Here is a 21,261-nt window from a genome sequence, read left to right as displayed (position 1 = left end):
ATTAAATTCTAATACTTACAAGTCTAAACCATAATTTATAATCCGATACAACAACTACGAGTGTCTTATCTATCTAATCTTAACTAAAATTTTAGATATAGTTCTCTTTACATTATTTTTAAAACTAATTTTATTAAAATAGAGAAATAATACGTATGAACTTACATAAAATTTGAAACAAATCTTAATGTACTTCAGAACAAATAAAAAATATCCAACTTTTAAATTTATAAGTTCTGGATTTTAAAAGTTAAAGTTTAAAATTAAAAGTTTAAAATTTAAATCTTAAATTTTAAATAATAAATTACGAATCTTAAATTCTATATCTAAAATTTAAGTCTTAAATTTTAAATACTAAACTACAAACCTTCTAAATTTAAAATTTTAAATCTTAATTTTCAAATACTATATTTAAAATTTTAACCTACAAATCTTAAACTCTGTATTTAAAATTTGAATCATAAATCTCAAATATTAAAGGACAAACCTTCTACATTTAAAATTTTAAATCTTTATTTTCAAATACTAAGCTACAAACCTTAAATTTTGTATTCTAATTCCTGCACCCTATATACTATATTTTATGTTATAAACTTTAACACTTAAAAGAAAACAAACTTACCTTTTCATTGATACTGCCAGCAATGTGAGCAATGATGTTGAGTCGGTACAAACTGCCCTTAGTCCGCCATGGTCCCGCTTGAAAATGACGCCTCTAGGAGTCTCAAGTGGCCAAATTCTCTCGAAGTCTTTTCCATATTCTCTCAATCCACAACATTCTCTCTAAACTTTTGGTTTCAATTGAAATGAAGAATCCGCTACTGCCTCCATCGGATTTATAGGCACATGTAAACCGCTACATTTACCTGCAATTTGTGAATGAGTCATTTGTAAAGAAATCGTTATAGGGTACCGCAATTTTTTCATTGTTACATTTCTTTAGAAACTGTTACAGAGTGCTACAAAGTGTAGCGGTTTCTCTTCACACGCGTTCTAATGTAAACCACTACACCTTTTTACGATTTTTATAGTAATGCAAATGTTGTATTTGCGTCTGCAATATTTAAATATTGTATTCTAATAATTATGATTTTTAAACAATTTAAATGAGTAATTTGTCCTAAATTTTAAGCACAGAAGTAGAAGTATAAATAAAAATGAGTAAGTTTTAGAATTTAAGTATAAGGAAAAATAAGATTATATGTATGAAATTTTTATAATTTAATCTTTATTTTTCTAATTTTAATTTTGACTTTTTAACTATATTTTAAATTTATTTACAACAAGAATATTATAAGAGTTTATTATATGTAAGAGTTACTAAATATGTCATCACTTTTATAATAATTTTTGTTTAGTTGATGGCAGAATAATATTAAATTATTTTCAAAACAGTCAGTATAAAAATGAAAAAAAAATCAGGAAAAATGTTGATATTTATTCAAATATTTGAAACAAATTTAATAGTTTATTGGTATAAAATATAAATGTTTAAGTAAAAATATTCTAGTTAAAATTATATAAAAAATATAAACACAAATCACCCAAATGCATATTTTTATATAAATCTAATGAGATATATTCAATTTGTAAATTTTTTAGTAAATCGAAACTGATCAATTCGAATTACCAAAAAGAATACAAATATGTCAGAATCGATTTATGCATGCATGTCAGTCACTCAATAAATCGAATCAATTACGTTCTATTTATGCCTACAAAATTTCGTCCTTAGTAATTCGAAATAGGCTAGTTACGTTCAATTTATACATACAAGATTTCGTCTCTAATAATTTGAAATAGGCTGTTTCGATTTACTCTAGAATTAGTTTTTATATAAACTCAAGATGATTAACTCTCCCTTGAATTTAAACAAGAAATTGGAATAATATTTGAATATGAGTTAAATTATAATTTATATTTAAATTTAAATTAAACAGTTTTTTTTATGATTTTTTATTTATTTAATATTTATAGATGGAAAATATTTTTTATCATATGTAATAAATAACAAATTTACATAATAAATATATAGATATTTTATTCTAATCACTTGTCTTGATTTTAAACAAGTTAATAGACATTTGTTACTATGCATACCAAAATAAATAACATATGAATTTCATGAATCAAAATTAATTGTTCTTATATAAAAACCGAAAAAATATGTATAATTTAGAGACAAATTATTTATTTAAACTTATTAAATTCTATATTATAAAAGAATTTTTAACCAGTAAAATTATTTTTATGTAGCAGCTATTTATAAATACGGATAATCAAAATATAAATTATTATAAGAGGCAGCAATTTTTTAGTATACAAAGAATAAAGTAGTAAACTACTACGGAGAATGAAATTTTATGACCATAAAAATTTTCACTCTATAAGATATATAATTATTTATATATTTTGTTGGATAAATTAAATTTTTGAAGTTAAATAATTTCATAATCTAATATTCTAAAGTTTATGGTAATAGAATATGAAAACGTACTCCAACCAGCATAAGATTTAATATATTTTACAAAAATAAAAAATATATAATATAACAATAATTTTTTCATATTAAATAATTATATCTAAAATAAGTCTTAAAATAAAAAATAGAACTTATAACTAATTCAACATGGTTTATGAATATTTTAATAGTTAGTACATGTTATACATCTATATATTATTAAATATATCAATATTACATGCTATTTTAAATAATTTTTTTTATGTTTATTTTTATTTATCTTAATTTTTAGATAACAAAAATTAAATTTTTAATATTTTATTATAAAAATTTTTTATAATTTTTTTTATTTATCTTAAATTGTTAGATAACAAAAATCGAAACAACCTGTTTCGAATTACCAGAGACGAAATCTTGCATGCATAAATCGAACGAAACTAATTCGATCTATTGGGTGGCTGACATGCATGCAAAAGTCGATTTATTATGAAAATTTATAAATAAAATGCATCTCATTCGATTTATATAAAAATATGTACTTGAGTGATTCATTCAACATTTTTTGAATGAATTGTATAATATTATTTTAGATTTGATTTAATTATATATTTTACCTTTGTAAAAATAATAAAAAAATAGTTGAATAGTCATGGTAATATTTGTTGAACCATTAATTTTAATTAATTAAAAATCAATCCATTGTTCAAACCACATTTTAAAATTAAAGCCTAAACTAAATGGTCGGAGATTTTGAAATTATATATTCATTGTCTAAATCATTAGCTGACCATATCTGCATTACATCACTTGCAGCAGACCACAACTTACGTAATAAAGAAGTCAGCCATGTTTTGTTCAAATCATTTTAAAACTAAAGTCTAAATTATATATTCATTATCGTCTAAATCATTTGCTGACCATATCTGTATTACATTACTTGCAACAGACATCAGCTTAAGTAATAAATAGGTCAATTGATATTGGAATTATCACTTACAACATTAGATCGTTTGCAGAGTAAATCTCTAAAATGGTCTCTCAGTGCACCAATGTTACTTCTGACTTTTGACTTTTAAAATGCTCTGATTACACCCTTTAGATTGAGCTCCGTGTGAAATCCTGATTCTTTCATCCATTTTCGGCGTGACTCAGCAGCCGGAGCGCTGAGCTGGTGGTTTGTAGTCCACGTAGAAAGCCTTAAACGACGTCGTTTTGACTGGAGGTAGCCTAAACATTGTTTTCAACATCAGGCCTTTCCACAGCCTAGAGTAAGTTCCAACTCATCCACTCCCACCTCATGTATCCTCTCACCCTCCCATGGCTTCACTCTACTATTCTCAAAGTCAAAATCCGATGGTCTTCCTCTCTCTGCAGCCTGGCCCCATTGCATGCCTTCATTCATATCCATGGAACTTGGGAAGTGATCTGCTGCATTGCTGGTTTCACAAGATTAAAGGTATGCGATGGAGGAGCAGCCGATGCAGTTGTTGTCTGAAAACTAACCCAGTGATCAGAGTCCACAGTGGAAGCATCAGATTCATCACACTTAGGAATGGTGAAAGTAGCCAATTAGTGGCGGCGGAAGGGGCTGGATGGAGCCGATAACGCGAAGAGAGGATGGCGGAACGAATTAAAAGAAGAGACATTGGAGAGGGATTCGAAATCCGCCTTTCTTTTAGAACCCCTGGAGGTTGGGGAAGAAAGATGAAGGGTAACAGGGACACTATTGGATATTCTAAGAGGACAAAGGTTTGTGGGGATGGAGGTGATGTTATGAATGAATGATAGGAGTAATGAAGAGGGGTTTTGAAGGTTGGGATCAATACGAGAGGGCTGGGGAATGATGAGGAAGTTGGGCTAGCATGGTAGGAAAGAACATGGCTTGGGAACACCGATGACTGTGGGATTGGCTGTAGTGAAGAACAACCACTCATGTTCGCTGGAGTTCCTCTAATCTCACCTTGCGGCCTCTTGCATCCCTGTCATCAAAACACAGATCTCAATCAAGATTTCTAGAGTAAAACTAACGGAACATAATCAATCATCTAGAACTATCAATTTGACACATGATCTCAGATTAACACTACAAAAACTAGTTAGATCGCAAGCCTCCAGGATCAAGTCAACTCTTTAGCAAGATTAGAAAGCGGACAAAGCAAGCAAGAAAGAGCAAGTAGATCTGAGAGGAAGAGAAGTAGAAGAAGAAACTTTGCGGTAGGTAGTACCGTCCTCTTGTTAACAAGCAATGGAAGTACCCTCCAGGTAAAACGGTGTCGTTTAAGGCTGCCTACGTAAACCACAAACAGCCAGCTCAGCGCTCCGGCTGCTGAGTCACACTGGAAATGGGTGGAAAGACCAGTATTTCACACATAACTCAATCTGAAGGGTGCAATTAAAGCATTTTAAAAGTCAGGGATAACATTAATGCACGGGCTCAATCTGAGGGATCATTTTAGGAATTTACTCATCGTTTGCAGCATACAGCTGCTCCATGTTATTTCTCATGTGCCTTATCTTATATTATTATTATTATTATTATTATTATTATTATTATTATTATTAAAATTTAATTAACATAAATCTTAAGAATGTATGATAAATTTTTTATTAATAAATTTTTTTAATATTTTTATTTAATAAATATAAATAAATATATTAAAAAATTAAATTTCTTATATTATAATACTTTTTTAATTTATAAATTTATCATGTGTTTTTTAACACAAAATAGATAAATAATAATTATTATTATTATATTAATATTTATTATAGAATTTTATTAATTTTTTTCTCTTTCTATTTTGTTAATTATTTAAGTGATAATTATTTTCATCTTTAAATAAAGAAGGTATATTACACAGAGTACCTGTTGAGTACTTTATTTTTTTATTTGTTTTTATTATTTATTATTTACAATAGACTCCACTTTTATGGTGTTGAGTTTTTTTTTTTTTGAAAAAATAATTAGCATTCATTCCTTATAAATTTACAGTAAAGAGTGATTTAATAAAAAAAATTATTGAGATAAGGGAAGGAGAATGATTTTGATTTCATAAATAAAAAATTTTGAGATTAGATAAAATAGATAATTAAATTTTATTTTTAATATAAAATAAAAATACATACAAATTTTTTAAGTAAAATCTAGGACAAATCACATAAAAAACGAAATAAATTTCACTATTACACGAATTTTCTAAAACTGAAAATGTTAGTGCATGTTTTGATTGACATTTATATATAAATCATATTTACTAAATCAGATTTACTTATTATAATAGTAAATCGAATGAATAAAATTCAAATTATTAGGTGTATATGTAAATCGATTTTGATAGCTTTGATTTACTATGGTTGGAAATTTGAATTTTCTCTACCCATAGTTAATCGAAATAAGGTGCTTCGATTTAATAGCATGATTTATACCCCTAATAATTCAAATTAATTGAATTCGATTTAGGCCCCTAGTAAATTGAATTGAATGAATTCGATTTAGTAGTAACCTTCGTTAGTAGTAAGTCGAATTCACTAGTTTCAAATTACATTTCAATAAATTTTCACTCCCAAACTGCAAAAATAGAAGACGATTTAAATCGTATCTATCGGTTAAACGAAGTTGCCCATATCGCTGGTAGCATCCATGAAGAGGTTAGTGAATGAAATTTATTTTTGTTAAGAAATAAAGAATTGTTAGTGATCTTAAGTCACTTAGAATTTGATTATACGCGTTATTAGAATTTTTTAACTTCAAATGGTAGTTAGAGACTTAGAGTAGTGATTTAGTAGTTTGCTAGAACATTATTGAAGACTACAAATACAAGTTAGAAGAGTGATAAGTAAGTGTTAGTTAGAGAAGTAATTAGAAGTTCGGATAGAATTTGTAACCTAGTTTTAAATGTTAGAGGTTTAACTAGGTTAGAAATTTTGTCAGCGTTTTTAATTTAGGTTTCAAGTGTTAGATTAACTAAGCGGTAGAAGACTAGCAAGGATTCAATTTCATTTCATTTATTTAAATTTAATTTAATTCTTAAATGTTAGGTCAACGAGGCACTACCAATTTAGTTATAGTTTAATTTTTTAATTTACGTCTTAAATATTAGATTAACTATGTTATGATAGAATTTAATTTAAATTAATTTGGTTTAATTTAATTTAATTTAATTCTTAAATATTGCATTATCTATGTTTTGGTTTGCAATATGTTTTACATTAAAGTACATTTTTATTAGAATTCTCCGTTTTAGATGATTGTTTTGTAAATTATTATGGTTCTTAGAGAAATTTTTCGTTGTCATGCAGCCTCACCAATGTATCACCAGTATAATGAGGCAACATAGGATCATGTCGTACTTGCAGATGGCCGGCTTAGCCCATCTCACGAGACTCAACGACCACTAGTTTAGGTTGGATGACCTGCTGGTCAGTGCATTCATCGAGCGATGGCATTCACATGACATTCGGACAGTGCACAATTATACTTTAGGATGTTGCGTACCACTTAGGTCTCCCGTTCGATGGAAAGTATGTCAGTAGATGTCTAACTAACTCCGAGCACTACATTGAGGGCATCCAACCTGCATGGGTTTAGTTTGAAGAGTTATTGTGTGTGTGTTACTTCCGGCAGACTGCATCGATAAGTTTACTGTGAAGTGCACTTGGATGCAAGAGTCATTTAGTAACCTTCCTAAGGGCACAAACATACGTGGCGAGATTAAAGGACATGGAGAGATGCAGTTGAGGATCCGCTGCTCTCTTGTGGTTATACCGGTGCTTGTGCTGTGTGGCCAACAGAAACGTAGTTAAGTTGGCCGGTCCATTGGAGCTTCTCTAGTCTTGGATCTTCTGGCAGTCTCGGGTTTCAGGCTTGATGGGTTTGACGCCTTTCATTGTCCGTTGGCGACGAGGTGCTTAATGTTTATGGTTGTTATGTTTGTTATTTTTTTCGGTTTATTGCCGTTGATCATAAAATATTTTTGGTATCAAGTGGTCTGGTTATCAGCCAACATTGAGTGAGAAATGGTCCATAGTCGCGCATTAGAGGCTTAGGATAGATTTACTCCGGGCCATGGATTTAAATTATTTACTAGATATAATTTGACATGCAATACTCATCTGTCTTTAACAGTTCACGTGGATGCCATATAGCACACCAGACGTCGTTTAGCTGGTTCATCCCCAGATCATGGATCCCGGCATATGGCACTATGGAGGGTTGTGACGACATTGATCTATTTTACTGTGGTAGAGTGGTATCAGGTGGATAGGGTGCTACCACAGCTTGGTGGAGTATAGCATCGACCATGGCTCACACTCGACATTGATTTTCTCATGTCGAAGGATGGCAGAGGCGGAGACCGGTGGTTTTTGAACACGTTACAGAGTTAGCACATCTGTTGGACCAACATGACCAACCATGTGTTACGATTTGATGTCGTGGCAGATCGAAGACCGTTACAGGCTTACTTGGAGTGGTGGCATGCGCCTAGGAGGAGATTCTTATTGCCTGATATCTATCTCGGAGACCCCAGAGCAGATGCTATGGATCAAGTGCCAGATGTTCTTGATAGGCGTCGGGTGGAGCGGAGACGTCGTGTTCGGACATGAGCCAATAAATGTGAGTGGAGATGGTTTGATGATGCATTAGATGACATGGAAGGATTTATCTTGTGCTTAATTTAGTAGATTTTATCCATTATGCTCACACTTATTCATATAATTCGCATGTTTTACATTTTTCTTCCTAATTTTGTATTATGATTGAAAACATACTTCTTTGGCCTTAAATTTGCTAATTTTAATCCCCCTTATTACCACTCGATGCCGTGATATGTTTGCTGAGTGTTTTCAGGGTTTATAGGGCAGGAATGGCTTAGAGGACGAAAAGGAAGCATGCAAAAGTGGAAGAAACGCAAGAAAATGATGTTTTGAGAAGCTGGCAGCGACGCATACGCGTGACCAGTGCAGCAGACGAGCGACACGTACGCATAACAGAGCGTCACGTGCTGCATTACATAGAAGACGCTGGGGGCGATTTCTGGGCTGTTTTTGGCCCAGTTCCAAACCCGAAAACACAGATTAAAGGCTGCAGAGTGGGGGAATCAATTATACACACCTCATTATTCACACAATCACACATTAGGTTTTAGATGTAGTTTTCTAGAGAGAGACTCTCTCCTCTCTCTCTAGATTTTAGGGTTCTTAGTTTTATTCCTTCTCAAATTCTGAATTCTATCTTATTTCAATTTAGTTTCTCTTCTACTTTTATTTGTTCTAGCATTCTAGTTTATTTACTTCCCTTGTTGATTACTTTATGTTGCCAATTTAGTTTATGAATTCTCATTAATGCAATTTTATGTTTCATGTTTATGGCTTCTTTATTTAATTATTATCATTGATGCTTGCAATTGGTTGTTTAGATTTATTTTCCTTATTAGTTTTCTATGCTTTTATTTTATGCCTTCCAAGTGTTCGATAAAATACTTGGTTACTTTTTAAATTATATTTTTTATGTTCTTAATTAACTTGGATTAATCAATTAGAGACTCTTGAGTTATCAAAACTCATTTGTTGATTGGTAATTGAAGATTGCCGGTTTGCTTGAACTTCACCAAAGCTAGTCTCTCACTTTGAGTTGACTAGGACTTGTGAACTCAAGTTTATTGTATGCACTTGACCTTCCTCCATTGGTTAGAGGTTAACTAATTAAGTGAACGCAATTCGCATTTACCATCGCAATTGACAATGATAATGAGGATAGAACTTTTAATTATCAATCCTTACTAAGAGCTTTCTTAGTTATTAATTTATTTTCTTGTTATTTACATTCCTTGTTTATTAAACTCAAAACCCAAAAAGATACAATCTCATAACCAATAATAAATTACACTTCCCTGCAATTCCTTGAGAGACGACCCGAGATTCAAATACTTCGGTTAATTTTATTGGGTTTGCTTAAGTGACAAACAATTTAAATTTGATTGAGGTTTAATTGTCGATTTAGAACTATACTTACAACGCGCTTATTTTTGTGAAAATCTTTACCGACATTTTCCCCCATCAAGATAGATAGTTTGATGATGCATTAGATGCCATGGAAGGGAGGGTTCGGGGCCGTAGACGAGGCCAAGGGCTCGATCGAGAGGGAAGGAGGGGGCCGTCGAGGTAGAGGTCAACGTGCTAGGAAGGGCGGTGATAATGGTGGAGATAATGGTGGTACAGATGAGGACGGGAATGGAGGTGGAAGTGGAGGTGATAGAGGTAGAGATGATAGTGGTGGAGGTATAGGTGGAGCTAGTGGAGATGGAAATGGAGGTGCTGATGGTGGAGGTATAGATGGAGGTCAAGGTGGAAGTGGAGGTGGAGGAGGTGGAGGTATAGATGGTGATGGAGGTAGTAGAGGGTTTGGTGGTGCTTTAGGATGAGGCGATGGTGAAGGGTTTGGAGGTGATGGGAGGTTTAGAAATTATTTTGTTGGTGTTCGTAAAAGTGATATGGCTGTGCATATAATTTTATGCTTTAGACTATAATGTGTGTAGTATAATTTTCTGTTTATTTGATAATTTTTTTACGTAAAATATTTTATAAGTGAATGATAGCTAATATAAACTTGCATAATGTATTGGCTTGGACATGATAACACTTACAAAACTACAAGGAGAAATAGTAGCTATATCATGTATTACTTGTTCTCTTTTACTTATTAATTTTCCTATGAGCTGTGGGGTGAGAGTTTGGTGATGAAGAGATATGTATAATGAGTGCGATTATTTTGTTGTATTTGGATTATTGTTTTGTGTTATTACTTGCATTGTCGAAGAGGATAATCATATGTCATAGTTTTATATAGGGTCGAACTCTTTACTAACAATCTAAAAAAATCAATATAATAAAAAGAAGTTAATTATTCAATCTGTGTAACATGCAAAAAACTTTACTATTCATATAAAAAATGCTTTGCAATAGATTAAGGAATCAAAAGATAAAATGGATTAATGAATTTGCAAAACAGCCCGTGTGAAGTGCGAGAAACACCCTAGTATATCAAACAGTAGTAAAGACACTGAAATTTCAATCATGTCTTTGTCTCGGTTCTTATCAACTGAAATGTCTTTGTCTACTTTAACATATTAATGGTTTGCTATAGTGGCATGTAAATTTACAAGGTTTAAAAAGTAAAAACTTATTTATATAGGGTCATACCAATTTGATTAAGTTCTATTAAAAACTTAATTGCAAAATACCCTTTCTTTTTTTTTTTTTTTTTCCTCTTGTTCAGCCTACTCAAATTTGAGTTAAAGTTGGTGGTTTTAAAGAAATGAAGGGAAAATGAGAAGCAAGCCGTTGTCTCTTATTACAATTTTTTGGGGACTTATTTCTGCCTTGGAAAACACATATAGTTATACTACATTTAAGGATATCTTAGGTAAGCTTATAATGTAATATGAGTAAACATTTTGTATTTATAGGGACTATAGCTAGCCTCTATTAGTTTCCTGGTATTCGGAAGTGATAAATCTCAGCATTTATATTAGGATGAAAATGAAAATTGACAATGTTAATCTTATCTTACTTAGGAAGATAGTTTCAAATTTTATATTTTTTCCTTTGGTTTGTCTTTTCAATGTACTATAAATATTATACTTATATATATATATTACAATTGTCTCTCTATTGCCTATTATTTGGTATTTTAAAGTTAAATTCTATTATAAGTTTCAGGTTTGCAAGGACTCAAAATTGTTTTCCTTGAACTTGAGAATCCTAAGGTTTATACTTTATAGTCTCACAACGGGGAGATAAAAGAAGAGCATAGTCCTTATAAGCATCTAACTAGTAACTTCATGTTCGCCGAGCTGTGTAACGCCAGCTTATGACCCAAGTGGGGGAAACTAAAGTGATAGAACAAGTGCTTGGGCCTGCTAGGTTGGGCTTGCAAGGGAAAATTGTTGGCCTGCCCACTCCACGTTGAGAGTTGGGCCCGGTAGTCTGGGCGAAGGCCCAAGGCCCCTTAGCTCCTAGAATGGAGGGCAATGCGTGAGGCTGGCTTAACAGAGCAGCGATCACTTCCTGCTCCCAACAGTGGAGGGAACACAGGCTGCTGTTCTTCTGGCCCAATATGGCCTGGTAGGCCTAGCAATCTTGGACCATCATTTTTTTTTCATGCTACAACGTTATGACCAGAAAAAAAAAAAAATATATATATATATATATGCACACTCTTTACTTCATTTGAGATTTATTAAAAACAATCTTTGTTCTTTATACCTTGCTCCAACTCTAGGAACATCATATATTTCATGCTGATTTTTTTTACCAAAGATATGAGACTCGAACCCGCAACCTCTTAATTGAGTATGAGGAGACTATATCATTTGAGCTATAACTCATTGGCATATACTTCATGCTGATTACTCATACAACATGTTTATTTATAATTCCTTACATAACCATAACGTACATTATTTAATAATATACCTTGCCATTCCATTCACTCATTGAAGAAAGTATGTTATTATGTTAAATCAAACTTTTTACTCAACTCGTCACTAAGACTATAATGGTTTATAGAGCACAGCAGTAACAGAATGTTAACAATGACTGCTGATGAACTTGAGTGTAATGAGAGAGAATTGAAGAAGTTGAAAATTTTTTCTTGTATATTTATTTTTGCTTTAATTACATTGGAGACTCATATATGTATATATTGCAGGATCACTAGGATTGACACTATTGTTTGACCAAATAAAATGCTCCTAAGTTTTTCCATTAAAGTCAATAGAGCCATCGACAATTTGGTCAAAACTATTGGGGCTCGAAGATGGATAATTGGAAGAGGTGGTGGAGTTTTCTAAAAAGATATCATGCATGGAAAAACAAGTGATACTTATTTAGATTACTTAAATATCATTTTGTGTTTTATTTTTAAAAGACAATATGTATGTAGAATTAGTGGTTGACTTTCAACTATCGAATATATGTGAATTTACACCAATGAACTCAAAAAAACAGAGTCAAGCTAAATGTACAACAATACAAGTGAAAAGTTGACAAAATCTCAAACTATAACGAATTTTTATTCAAATAACACATATCTTTAGTTCAATATCACAGAAATTTGTCTAGTTTTTCTAGTTTTGTAGTAATCATGATATGATTCTGGTTTGTTTATAATCAAGAGAAAAAATAAGAGGAGATAATTAAACCTTAAGATCCAATCTCTCTCTGCTTGTAGAAAGAAGGTTGCTGGTCCTCACAATACATAAAAATCATTTCCCCCTTACCTTGGAATACAAAAGTAGGCACAAATGCTTGTCTATGAAATATGAATGTATGTTACCCCAAAAAGAATAAAGTAGATTAGAATTGCTTGTCTATCATAACCTTCAAGCCTGTATATATAATCAACAATGTTACAGAATTGATCTTTGTTTCACATTGAGGCAAAACAAACACAAGATCCTTTTATAAATTTCTACTTCAATTTGAATCAAGTTCCAAGTACATTACATATGCATGTCTTTCCAAGGAGTAGTAACCTTCAATCAAGCGATCAACTTGAAAACCATGTTTCTTGTAAAGGCTCACTGCTGGTGTCCTCGAGGGATCCACATGAAGCATTATGCGCGAAACCTTCCTGGTCTTGCATTTCTGAATCGCTGCTTTCAGCAGTGCCTCGCCGTGGCCTTGCTTCCTCCATTGCTCCTTCACTAACAAAACCAAATCATACCCTCCACATGGTGAATAAACCCAAAAGTAATTATGTTTTTACTGATAAAAAGAATCATTTATATCTTCACGTAACAATTCAAAATGTTGATTGAAAAACTTAAATACAAAGGAAGAAAGCATGAAGGATATACCATATTCATGCTTCAATATTCAAAACAACGTTATATTTAGTTCAGGAAATATTCAGTACACATACACCCTAAAATTATATATATAGTCTCTGAAGTTGCCAACATAAGTTACATTAGTTCCGTTTTCTTCATTGTGTTGTCTATTTCATTCATATGTCTAACTCATATGTTAACATTACATGTGACATTTAAGTTGACATAAATGAAGCAGGAGTTTGAATTAGTTCTTGAAATTTTTTAATATATACTAAAAAGGCCAGCTATGCGAATCAAGTGGAGTAATAACAATAATTTGAACATACCGACTTGTTACTTAATACAACAAATAACAGGAAAGAACGACAACACAGTAATAAATATGAAGATAGGAACTAACATGAGACATTTTGCAATTTCAGGGATTAAAGTGTTAATTTTCATATTTCAAAGATTAAATTAAACAGACCCAGATATTCAATTTAGGGATTGAAATGCACATTTACTCAATATTTAACTAGTTTAATTTTAATACTCTCAAGAACTTTTATCATTTCAACAAATTGATAATAAGGCTCTGTTTGGTTATTATAACAGGACACTAATGCTGTATTTAGAAAGGAAACTGAAACTGAGAGACAGAAACTAAATTAAGTCTCTAGATTGTGTTTGGCATAAAATATATTGGACTGAGTTATGTCCCATTATCATGTTTGGTTTAAGATAAATAGGGAGATTGGGGAGTAGATTTGTAATTTAAAAAGTTAAGTAAGAATATTTTTTGAAAGGAATATTATTAAAGTATTAGTTTCTGTCATAGGTAGCGTTTGGAAGAGAGACATGGATTGAGACTAAGAGACAGTGATTGAGACTAAGAGACAGAGACGGAGAGATAGAGATTGAAATAAGTCACAGTATTGTATTTGGTGGAAAGTGAGAGACAGAGACTGAAATAAGAATGAAATTCTAATTTAATTTGCACAAAGAGTAAAATTAGAATTAATTAATTAAAATGAGAGTATTTTATGTATAAGATATTATTAAAGTTTCAATCTTCGTCCCCAAAAATATCAGTCTCTTGTATCCCCACTTTTTGGAGGTACTAAAATACTGAAAATTTAAGGATAGAGACTGAAATTTTAGTACCAGTTTTTGAGCCAACAAATATAATAATACTGAGTGCCAGCTTCCCAGTATCTGTCACAGTACCTCAAAACAAACTCTAACTAGAAGTTTTAATCCCATGTGTCTAGAAATATTGAAGGGACTAAAATTTTATATTCCGAAACTGAAATTTTAGTTTGAGTTTCTGATCACCAAACACAATATTGAGTCCCATAAAACAAGGGGACCAGTGACATAGAGGGACAAAAGATGTTTGATTTTGCACAAGGGGGACAAAAAGATTTGTGTCCTATGACAGGAGATACAAAATCTCTCCACCATGCGAAGGACTGAGATGGACTGAGCTGAGCTGATAAAAGAAATTGTAGTTCCAATTTACTCTCACTCTTTTTCTTAATATTCCAAATTTATCCCCCGTTAAATATTCTCGTTCTATATAACCAAACTAACATGAATACATGTTACATTCTCATTGCCCCAAGCGTAAAATAAGAGCTTCCACATTTTTCATTGGAGAATTTCATCAAGCACCTTATAGGACACAACACAAGCTTCAATTTCAGAACAACACAACGCAACTTGATTTCACCTACTTAGATTTCAACCAAATAAACAAAGAGAAGTGGAGGTATTGGAACCTGCGAGCTTGGTGATGGAGGCGTAGAGGGAAGAAGGCCAAGAATACATGACATAGCCAACAAGTTCGGCATCAGCGTGGAGGTAGAGAAGTCCAGCGTTCTTCCGTTTGAGTTCGTTGTCGAAGAATGCGGCGTATGATTCGTGTTTGGGAAAGATCTTTCTCTCCAACTTCACAATTTCTTCAATTAACTTAGCACGGTTTTCAGTGTTCCTGTTAAGCTCGGCGATAATCGCCGCGTTCGCCATGATTCACGAGGAAGCCAAACAAAAACTGTGTTTATTAAATAACAACAGAATCTGAAAGAGAATTAGGGATCAGAAAAAGTAGAGATTGGAGAGGCATTTTGAATCTGAGGAACAGAGAGGTGTATGATTAAAATTACAAAAAAGACCTCCCCACCTGCATAGAATTATCGCCATGGTTTACTCCTAAACCGAATTAATGAGGAGCGGGGAAAAGAGGGTTGGAGGGGATGTTCCGCCATACCTTGAGAAAGGGACACTGTCTGGGACGATCCTCCGCCGCTTCTGTCGTCCGAATTACTGGCTTACTGCGTGACTCTACCAGCTGGGTTGGTTTTCTTTGGGCTTTAAGCCTTCTACTTGTTTCCTTTTTAAAATAAAGGAAAAAAGTACATATAAAATTTTTACACAGTAGATAGATATACATTTTAATTTTTTAATAAATTATTTGTATATATTAATCTTAAGTTTTATTATTATTTTTACCTTTTAATCGCTTGGATAATTTTTTAAAAGTAGTAACTATTAAATAATTTTGTGTATTGTGTGCCGTGACCCCCTTTTTTTTTATGACACAATGAAAACTAAATAATAAATTATTAGATTTATAAAATTTGAATTAAAAAAAGTTTACAAAACCAGTTAGAATCTTCTTTCTCTTCCTTTTTTCGCCAAAAAGTGAATGTGCATCAAGGACTACAACTTAAAAATAAAGATGTGGCTTGTAAATTTTTTTCATTCAAATTTAATAAATTCAACAATTTATTATTTAGTTTTCAGATATTGTGTCATCAAAAGAGTCATATTATACAATACACAGGATCATCTAGTAGTCATTATCATTGAAAAAGTTACTAAGTCGAGAAGAATAAAATTGACAACAAAATTTAATATTGGTGTATACCGATAACTTGTTAAAAAATTAGAGTATATATCTGCCTACCACTTATCATGTGAAAATTTATATGTACTTTTGTTCATTCTTTCTTTTTTTTTAAATATGTGTTAGATGTGGTTAATTTTTTTTAGAAAAGGAAAAAGATTGTGTGTAATTCACTGTAATGATTAGTTAGGATTTTTTTTTAGTATAGATTTTAATTTTTTAAACATTTTAATTAATAAATTGGATTCTCATATTTAAAAGAATAAAAGATAATAAAATTAGTTGAGAAATTTGACGGTTAAATTTTATGATGAACAAATTAGATGGTCCGATTTGTATTAAATTTTTTATAAGCAAAACAAAAATAACATAGTTATGATGGAGAAATTTAGCCCTTAAAAGTGTTCGTATTAGTTTTAAAAAAAAATTGAAAAATCAATGTACTCGTATTAGTTTTAAAAAAAATTATAAATAAGGGTGCTCTTATAATTTTAAAATTTTTAAATTTAAATATGGCCTATCTCAACAAAAGATATAGACGTATATAATACTTTAAGTTACATCTCTCTTAAATCTCTCTCAAACTTAATAAATTTTCTGTTTGAGCCGTTTATACTATCCTCCTATATTTATAGACTCATGTTCTTCATAAATTGTTTTGAGTCTTAAGCTTTATTAAGTTGAGGGTAAATCATAGATGGGTACTGAGAGTGTGCCAAATTAAGCATAAATTGTGGCTGTTGTGGTTTAGTCTTGAAATACGTAAAACAAATTACCCTAAAATGATTTACTAACAAACTGATAAAGTTGGTTATCTTGATACGATTTACTTATAATTTTTCCCAAGCCATTCAAGCATAAATCGTCTAAGGTGCAGTGGTTAACATATTATATAAACCATAAGATCCTAGGATAATTTATATATTATTAAAAAAAAAGTATTCACGTTTCCAAAATAACTTTAGGAGAATAAGATAAATTTAAAAGGGGATTATTTTATTTAAGTGAAAAAGCCATCATCTTATGCAGCCAAGACGTAGGAGATTTCATTCTAATAAAGTAGTTGACCTATTCATGGAGTTAAACTTCATGTTGCTTCTCTCCATCTAGAAAAAGTTCATCATTCTTTGGATGATAATATTCTTCCATTATATTTATGGCCTTTGTTTCTGGGATTTTTTCATGCATATAGCTTGATCATCTATCATGTATAACAGTAGAAAAATGACCCCATTCAAGACATAGCATAAGAATTTATGACGCCCCTAACAAATCTCCCATGTCCTTAAGGTAATCAATACATGTAGCCAAAGTAAATTGATACGGCTTTCATGTTAATTTAGGTTGATCTGCTAAAATCGCTTTTTTCATTGTTTGAATAGCATTATCCATATCGCTGTTCCTGTAATAGCCATATGCCAATCGATCCCATATACTGCCACCTAATTCATTGCGACTCTTTAAAAGCCTATTAACGAATGCTTCAGCTTTTTCCATCAGACCATTCTTTCAATGTGCACTCATCATCACATTCGGAATCCTGATGTCGAAGCATGTATTTCGAGACTCCAAATTCCTCAAAAATCATCTCAGCTCCATCAACATCATTAAGTCTAGCTAATGCGGTCAGCATAGAGATTTAATTCGTATTGCAGGGCCTGTTTAACCTTTTATTTTACACATATCCTAAATACGATAAACATCGTCTTTTTCCCCATGGAGCTGTACATAGTTAGAAGAGATTCACAAGCAGCCCTCCTCCTCTTGAGTTCAATAATGTCCTCCGATTTCCTCAGCATTGCATATGCTTTCTCATGTTGGCCAACCTGAATATAAGCTTTTGTTGCAATAGAGTATGTTATCAAGTTAATAGTTGCCTTAGGATCAGCTTCCATCCGCAATAGTAAGCTCTCCAATCTATCTGTGTCTTTAATGGCTGCATACGCAATTGTTGAGTTTGGAAAACTAAAACTTGATTAAAGTGATGATCAAATATTATTGGTTTTTATCAATTGGTTGTGTGATGTTTTTGTTTAAGTGTGCAGGAAAATAATTCAATCAAAGACAGTCCAAGAAGCAAAAGATCAAGCTCACAAACACAAACATATTGGCCAACACATATTTCAACCATACCACTCCATTCACTCAAAACTTGATCCATGAAGACTGGGACAAGCTGAACCATAAGAAAGATCAAATTTATCCCAAATAAAGATCCAAGCTCAATTCGGTGATGATATTCAAACCCATCTTTCTTCAACCTAGTATCTAACCAGGTAATCAACTCAAAATTCAATTGAATTTTTTTTCACTTTTACCGAACACAATCTCTTTCTTCTCTCTCTTCTTTTCCTTCCATATCACATCAAGTTATTGAACCAAGAAAGAAGAAAGATCCGAAGCTAGGGCTTAGCGAAGAAACAAAAGCTTGTTTTCAATTTCAAGCAAGAAAAAGGGCTACAACAAAGAAGCAAATCCTATCCTGAGAGAGTATCCTCAAAAGTTACTTTTTTCATTTGTGCTATACTAAGGAATCATGAAGAAATCTACTGAGTTTCAAGTACAAATCAAGCAACAATGAAAAAGAAGAAGTCAATTGTGCTCTACCTTGAATCCACGATCAAAACCAAACTTTGAGCCAAAGAAAATATTCACAGTCAAGATCTCAGAGGAACTTGAAGAAAAAGGATAAAAGAGAAACGTATGTTGCATGTCAAAGATTCGGCATTTTCTCTCTCTCTACTGACCACACCGCTGCGAGCTCTGATAAAGGAGGAAGAAGACAACCCTAGTGTTGAACTTGGTTCAAACCTTGGAGGGTTCACTCTTCTATAATAAGAGTGAATAACCAAGGGGTAAGTAAGTGAGTGGAACAAAGCACTTGGTTCGGTTCTCATAACTTCCTAAGCTGTTCTAAGTTCTTCTCCTTCATGGCTACCATTTTGTATTTCTTTTTTTCAGTTTAGTCTGTTTGAGTCTTATTGAAAAAGACAAATATGGTGAGGTTTGTAAGAAAAAGCCAATGAGTAGAAAAAGGCAGTGAGCTAGACTTGGAGAAAAAGCAATAGTTATCTCAAAAATTCTTTGTATGTATTTCTGTTTTGTGTCATGATCCTGTGGAGATTCCCTTGCAAGTTGAGTTAGTACTTTACTGTTGAAAACTATGTTTGAGTCCTAGTCAAGTTCGGTTTGGGTTAAAAACAGGACTTGTCCCAAATAGGATTGGGTAGAATCTTAGGGAGAATTAGTGATTGTAATCTATTGAAAAGATAGTGAAATTCTGTCACAGTTGTGATAGAGACTGGATATAAGCTATATTGCACGAAGTAGCTGAATCAGAATATATCAGTGTGTCAATATCTACTCTCATCTCTGTTTCTGAATCTACACAACAAGAGACAAAACAAAAGAATCTCCTAACGAGTTAAGAGACAAAACTTAAATATCTCCTGTACTATCTCAACAGAAAACAAGTTCACACGAAGAAAGAAAAAGAAGTCAAACGTGTACCATCAATTCAATTCAACAAAATATTAAGCGACACATAGTCGAACATGTCCCTGGATAACATTTCTCTCGTCAAACTATCGAATTTCGCATATTCAATTACTCGAACATAGAGCTTTAACATAGCATTATAACTCAATACCTAATTTATCGTATGCCTACAAGCGTACTCTTTTAGTTTCTGCATGGTAGCCTCTACTTTCTCCGCCGAATCATGTTGTGCATAGTAATTCAAAAGAACGCCATAGACCTTGAAATCTTTTATAGAATCTGAAAGGTTATTAAAGTATTTTTCTGCTGGACCTAAGCCATGAACTTTTGCTATCAAATCAAGACATACAACTATGTCTCCAGATGTTAAAATGATGTTTCCTTTCATCGCCCATCCATTCTAATACCTGATGGAAAAATGAAAAAGATCAAATCATTATTGGTCTTAAAGACAATTCATACCAACCAAATGCTTTAGATTAGCACAATCCTAGCAAAATTTGGAATATGATAGATTAAGTATAAGCAAAACAAAAACAACATAGTTATGATAGAAAAATGTTAGCCCTTAACCATTTATAGTAGTATTTATTCTAAATAGTTTGTCTGCAGTAGGAGTTGTTCATAGTTTCAGTAATATATGTATATATCAAATCAAATTGTTTGATCCTACTTAAATAAGTAAGACATTTGTTTTAACATAACTTAGGGACCGTATTCCGTACTCTTGTCCATTGTTGATGCAAAAAAAAAAAACTGCACAATCTAAAGCACAAAATGCATTCCAAACCAAAAAAAAAAAAGACACAAAATGCCAAAGCTCAATTAACCATCATCCTATGCAGCCAAGACACAGAAGATTTCATTCTAATTACTGGTGTCACGCAATAACTCAATTGTCACTATTTGAGGTGGCTCCTCCCAAATTGATATGTCGTACTCCCCTCTCCCAAATTAAGTATATTACACTCACACTCTAAATTTTCAAAATTACATATATAATCCTGCGTTTGATTAATATATATACTGACCTCACCTGATTTCACTTCATCGAACTTGATTTGTGCATCTAAATAATACAATTAGATTGCTTAGTGCTAATATAAGAAAATAATCCTTTGAAAATTGAAATGAAGAAATTTATAAAATAATAAAAGAAATAATTATTATTTGTAAATTTGTATTTTTTATTATATATAAATTTTATAATCTTAAATTTTAAAAATAATTTTTATCGAATTCTTTATTTCAGAATAATTTAACCCTTAATATAAATATAATTTATTTTGCTTTTTACAAATTTTTTTAAAAGAATTTGTTAGTCACCATTAGTTAAAAGTAAATCAATTTTTCATATTATTTTTCTATCTTTATAAATTGATTATATCATACATAGAAAAATTTGTAAAAATTAAAAATAATAGATTTTAATTTTAGTATATTGTTAATGTGAAACTATTTATAAATACATTTAATTTTGTAATAATATATCAAAAAAATAATATTTTTTATATTTATTGTATAAATAATTATTTAAAAAATAATATAATTAAATAATTATATAAAATATTTTATAC

General features: G+C 31.6%; 2 protein-coding genes and 1 pseudogene across 11 annotated transcripts; all 3 read right to left on the bottom strand.

The window, feature by feature from the left end:
- Positions 1-3,320: 3,320 nt before the first annotated feature.
- LOC112763987 (BES1/BZR1 homolog protein 2-like) lies at positions 3,321-4,912 on the bottom strand (annotated as a pseudogene).
- Positions 4,913-12,813: 7,901 nt separating this feature from the next.
- On the bottom strand, positions 12,814-15,696 carry LOC112766315 (uncharacterized). 10 transcript variants are annotated; one of them, XM_025812220.3, is made up of 3 exons: positions 15,548-15,696; positions 15,060-15,331; positions 12,814-13,167 (listed from the first exon to the last, which is right to left on the bottom strand). In XM_025812220.3, exons 2-3 carry the CDS (start codon positions 15,304-15,306, stop codon positions 12,938-12,940), a joined length of 477 nt encoding a protein of 158 aa, XP_025668005.1. In that variant the 5' UTR covers positions 15,307-15,331; positions 15,548-15,696; the 3' UTR covers positions 12,814-12,937. The 10 variants fall into 10 exon arrangements, with proteins under 10 accessions (XP_025668005.1, XP_072079781.1, XP_025668006.1 ...); XM_072223680.1 differs by having other exon boundaries at positions 12,814-13,162; positions 15,548-15,678; XM_025812221.3 differs by having other exon boundaries at positions 15,060-15,357; positions 15,548-15,675.
- A 1,819-nt stretch (positions 15,697-17,515) lies between these two features.
- On the bottom strand, positions 17,516-20,072 carry LOC112763986 (pentatricopeptide repeat-containing protein At2g20710, mitochondrial-like). Its single transcript, XM_025809512.1, has 6 exons — positions 19,856-20,072; positions 19,489-19,570; positions 18,934-19,015; positions 18,281-18,362; positions 17,881-18,122; positions 17,516-17,692 (listed from the first exon to the last, which is right to left on the bottom strand). Exons 1-6 carry the CDS (start codon positions 20,070-20,072, stop codon positions 17,516-17,518), a joined length of 882 nt encoding a protein of 293 aa, XP_025665297.1.
- Between the last annotated feature and the right edge of the window lie 1,189 nt (positions 20,073-21,261).

Source organism: Arachis hypogaea, chromosome 17 (assembly GCF_003086295.3).
Source record: "Arachis hypogaea cultivar Tifrunner chromosome 17, arahy.Tifrunner.gnm2.J5K5, whole genome shotgun sequence".
In the NCBI taxonomy this organism is placed as follows: Eukaryota; Viridiplantae; Streptophyta; class Magnoliopsida; order Fabales; family Fabaceae; genus Arachis; species Arachis hypogaea.
This window is presented reverse-complemented; position numbering and strand designations above follow the sequence as displayed.

Excerpts from the sequence above, each read along its gene's own strand:
- LOC112766315 (XM_025812220.3), bottom strand. The coding sequence starts at position 15,306 with ATGGCGAACGCGGCGATTATCGCCGAGCTTAACAGGAACACTGAAAAC. Across the intron at positions 13,168-15,059 it reads CTCCATCACCAAGCTCGCAG|TGAAGGAGCAATGGAGGAAG; the intron begins GTTCCAATACCT and ends TGGTTTTGTTAG.
- LOC112763986 (XM_025809512.1), bottom strand. The coding sequence starts at position 20,072 with ATGAAAGGAAACATCATTTTAACATCTGGAGACATAGTTGTATGTCTT. Across the intron at positions 18,363-18,933 it reads TCAGAGCTCGCAGCGGTGTG|CTTGTCCCAGTCTTCATGGA; the intron begins GTCAGTAGAGAG and ends CTTATGGTTCAG. Across the intron at positions 18,123-18,280 it reads TGGCCAATATGTTTGTGTTT|CCATTAAAGACACAGATAGA; the intron begins GTGAGCTTGATC and ends TTGCGTATGCAG.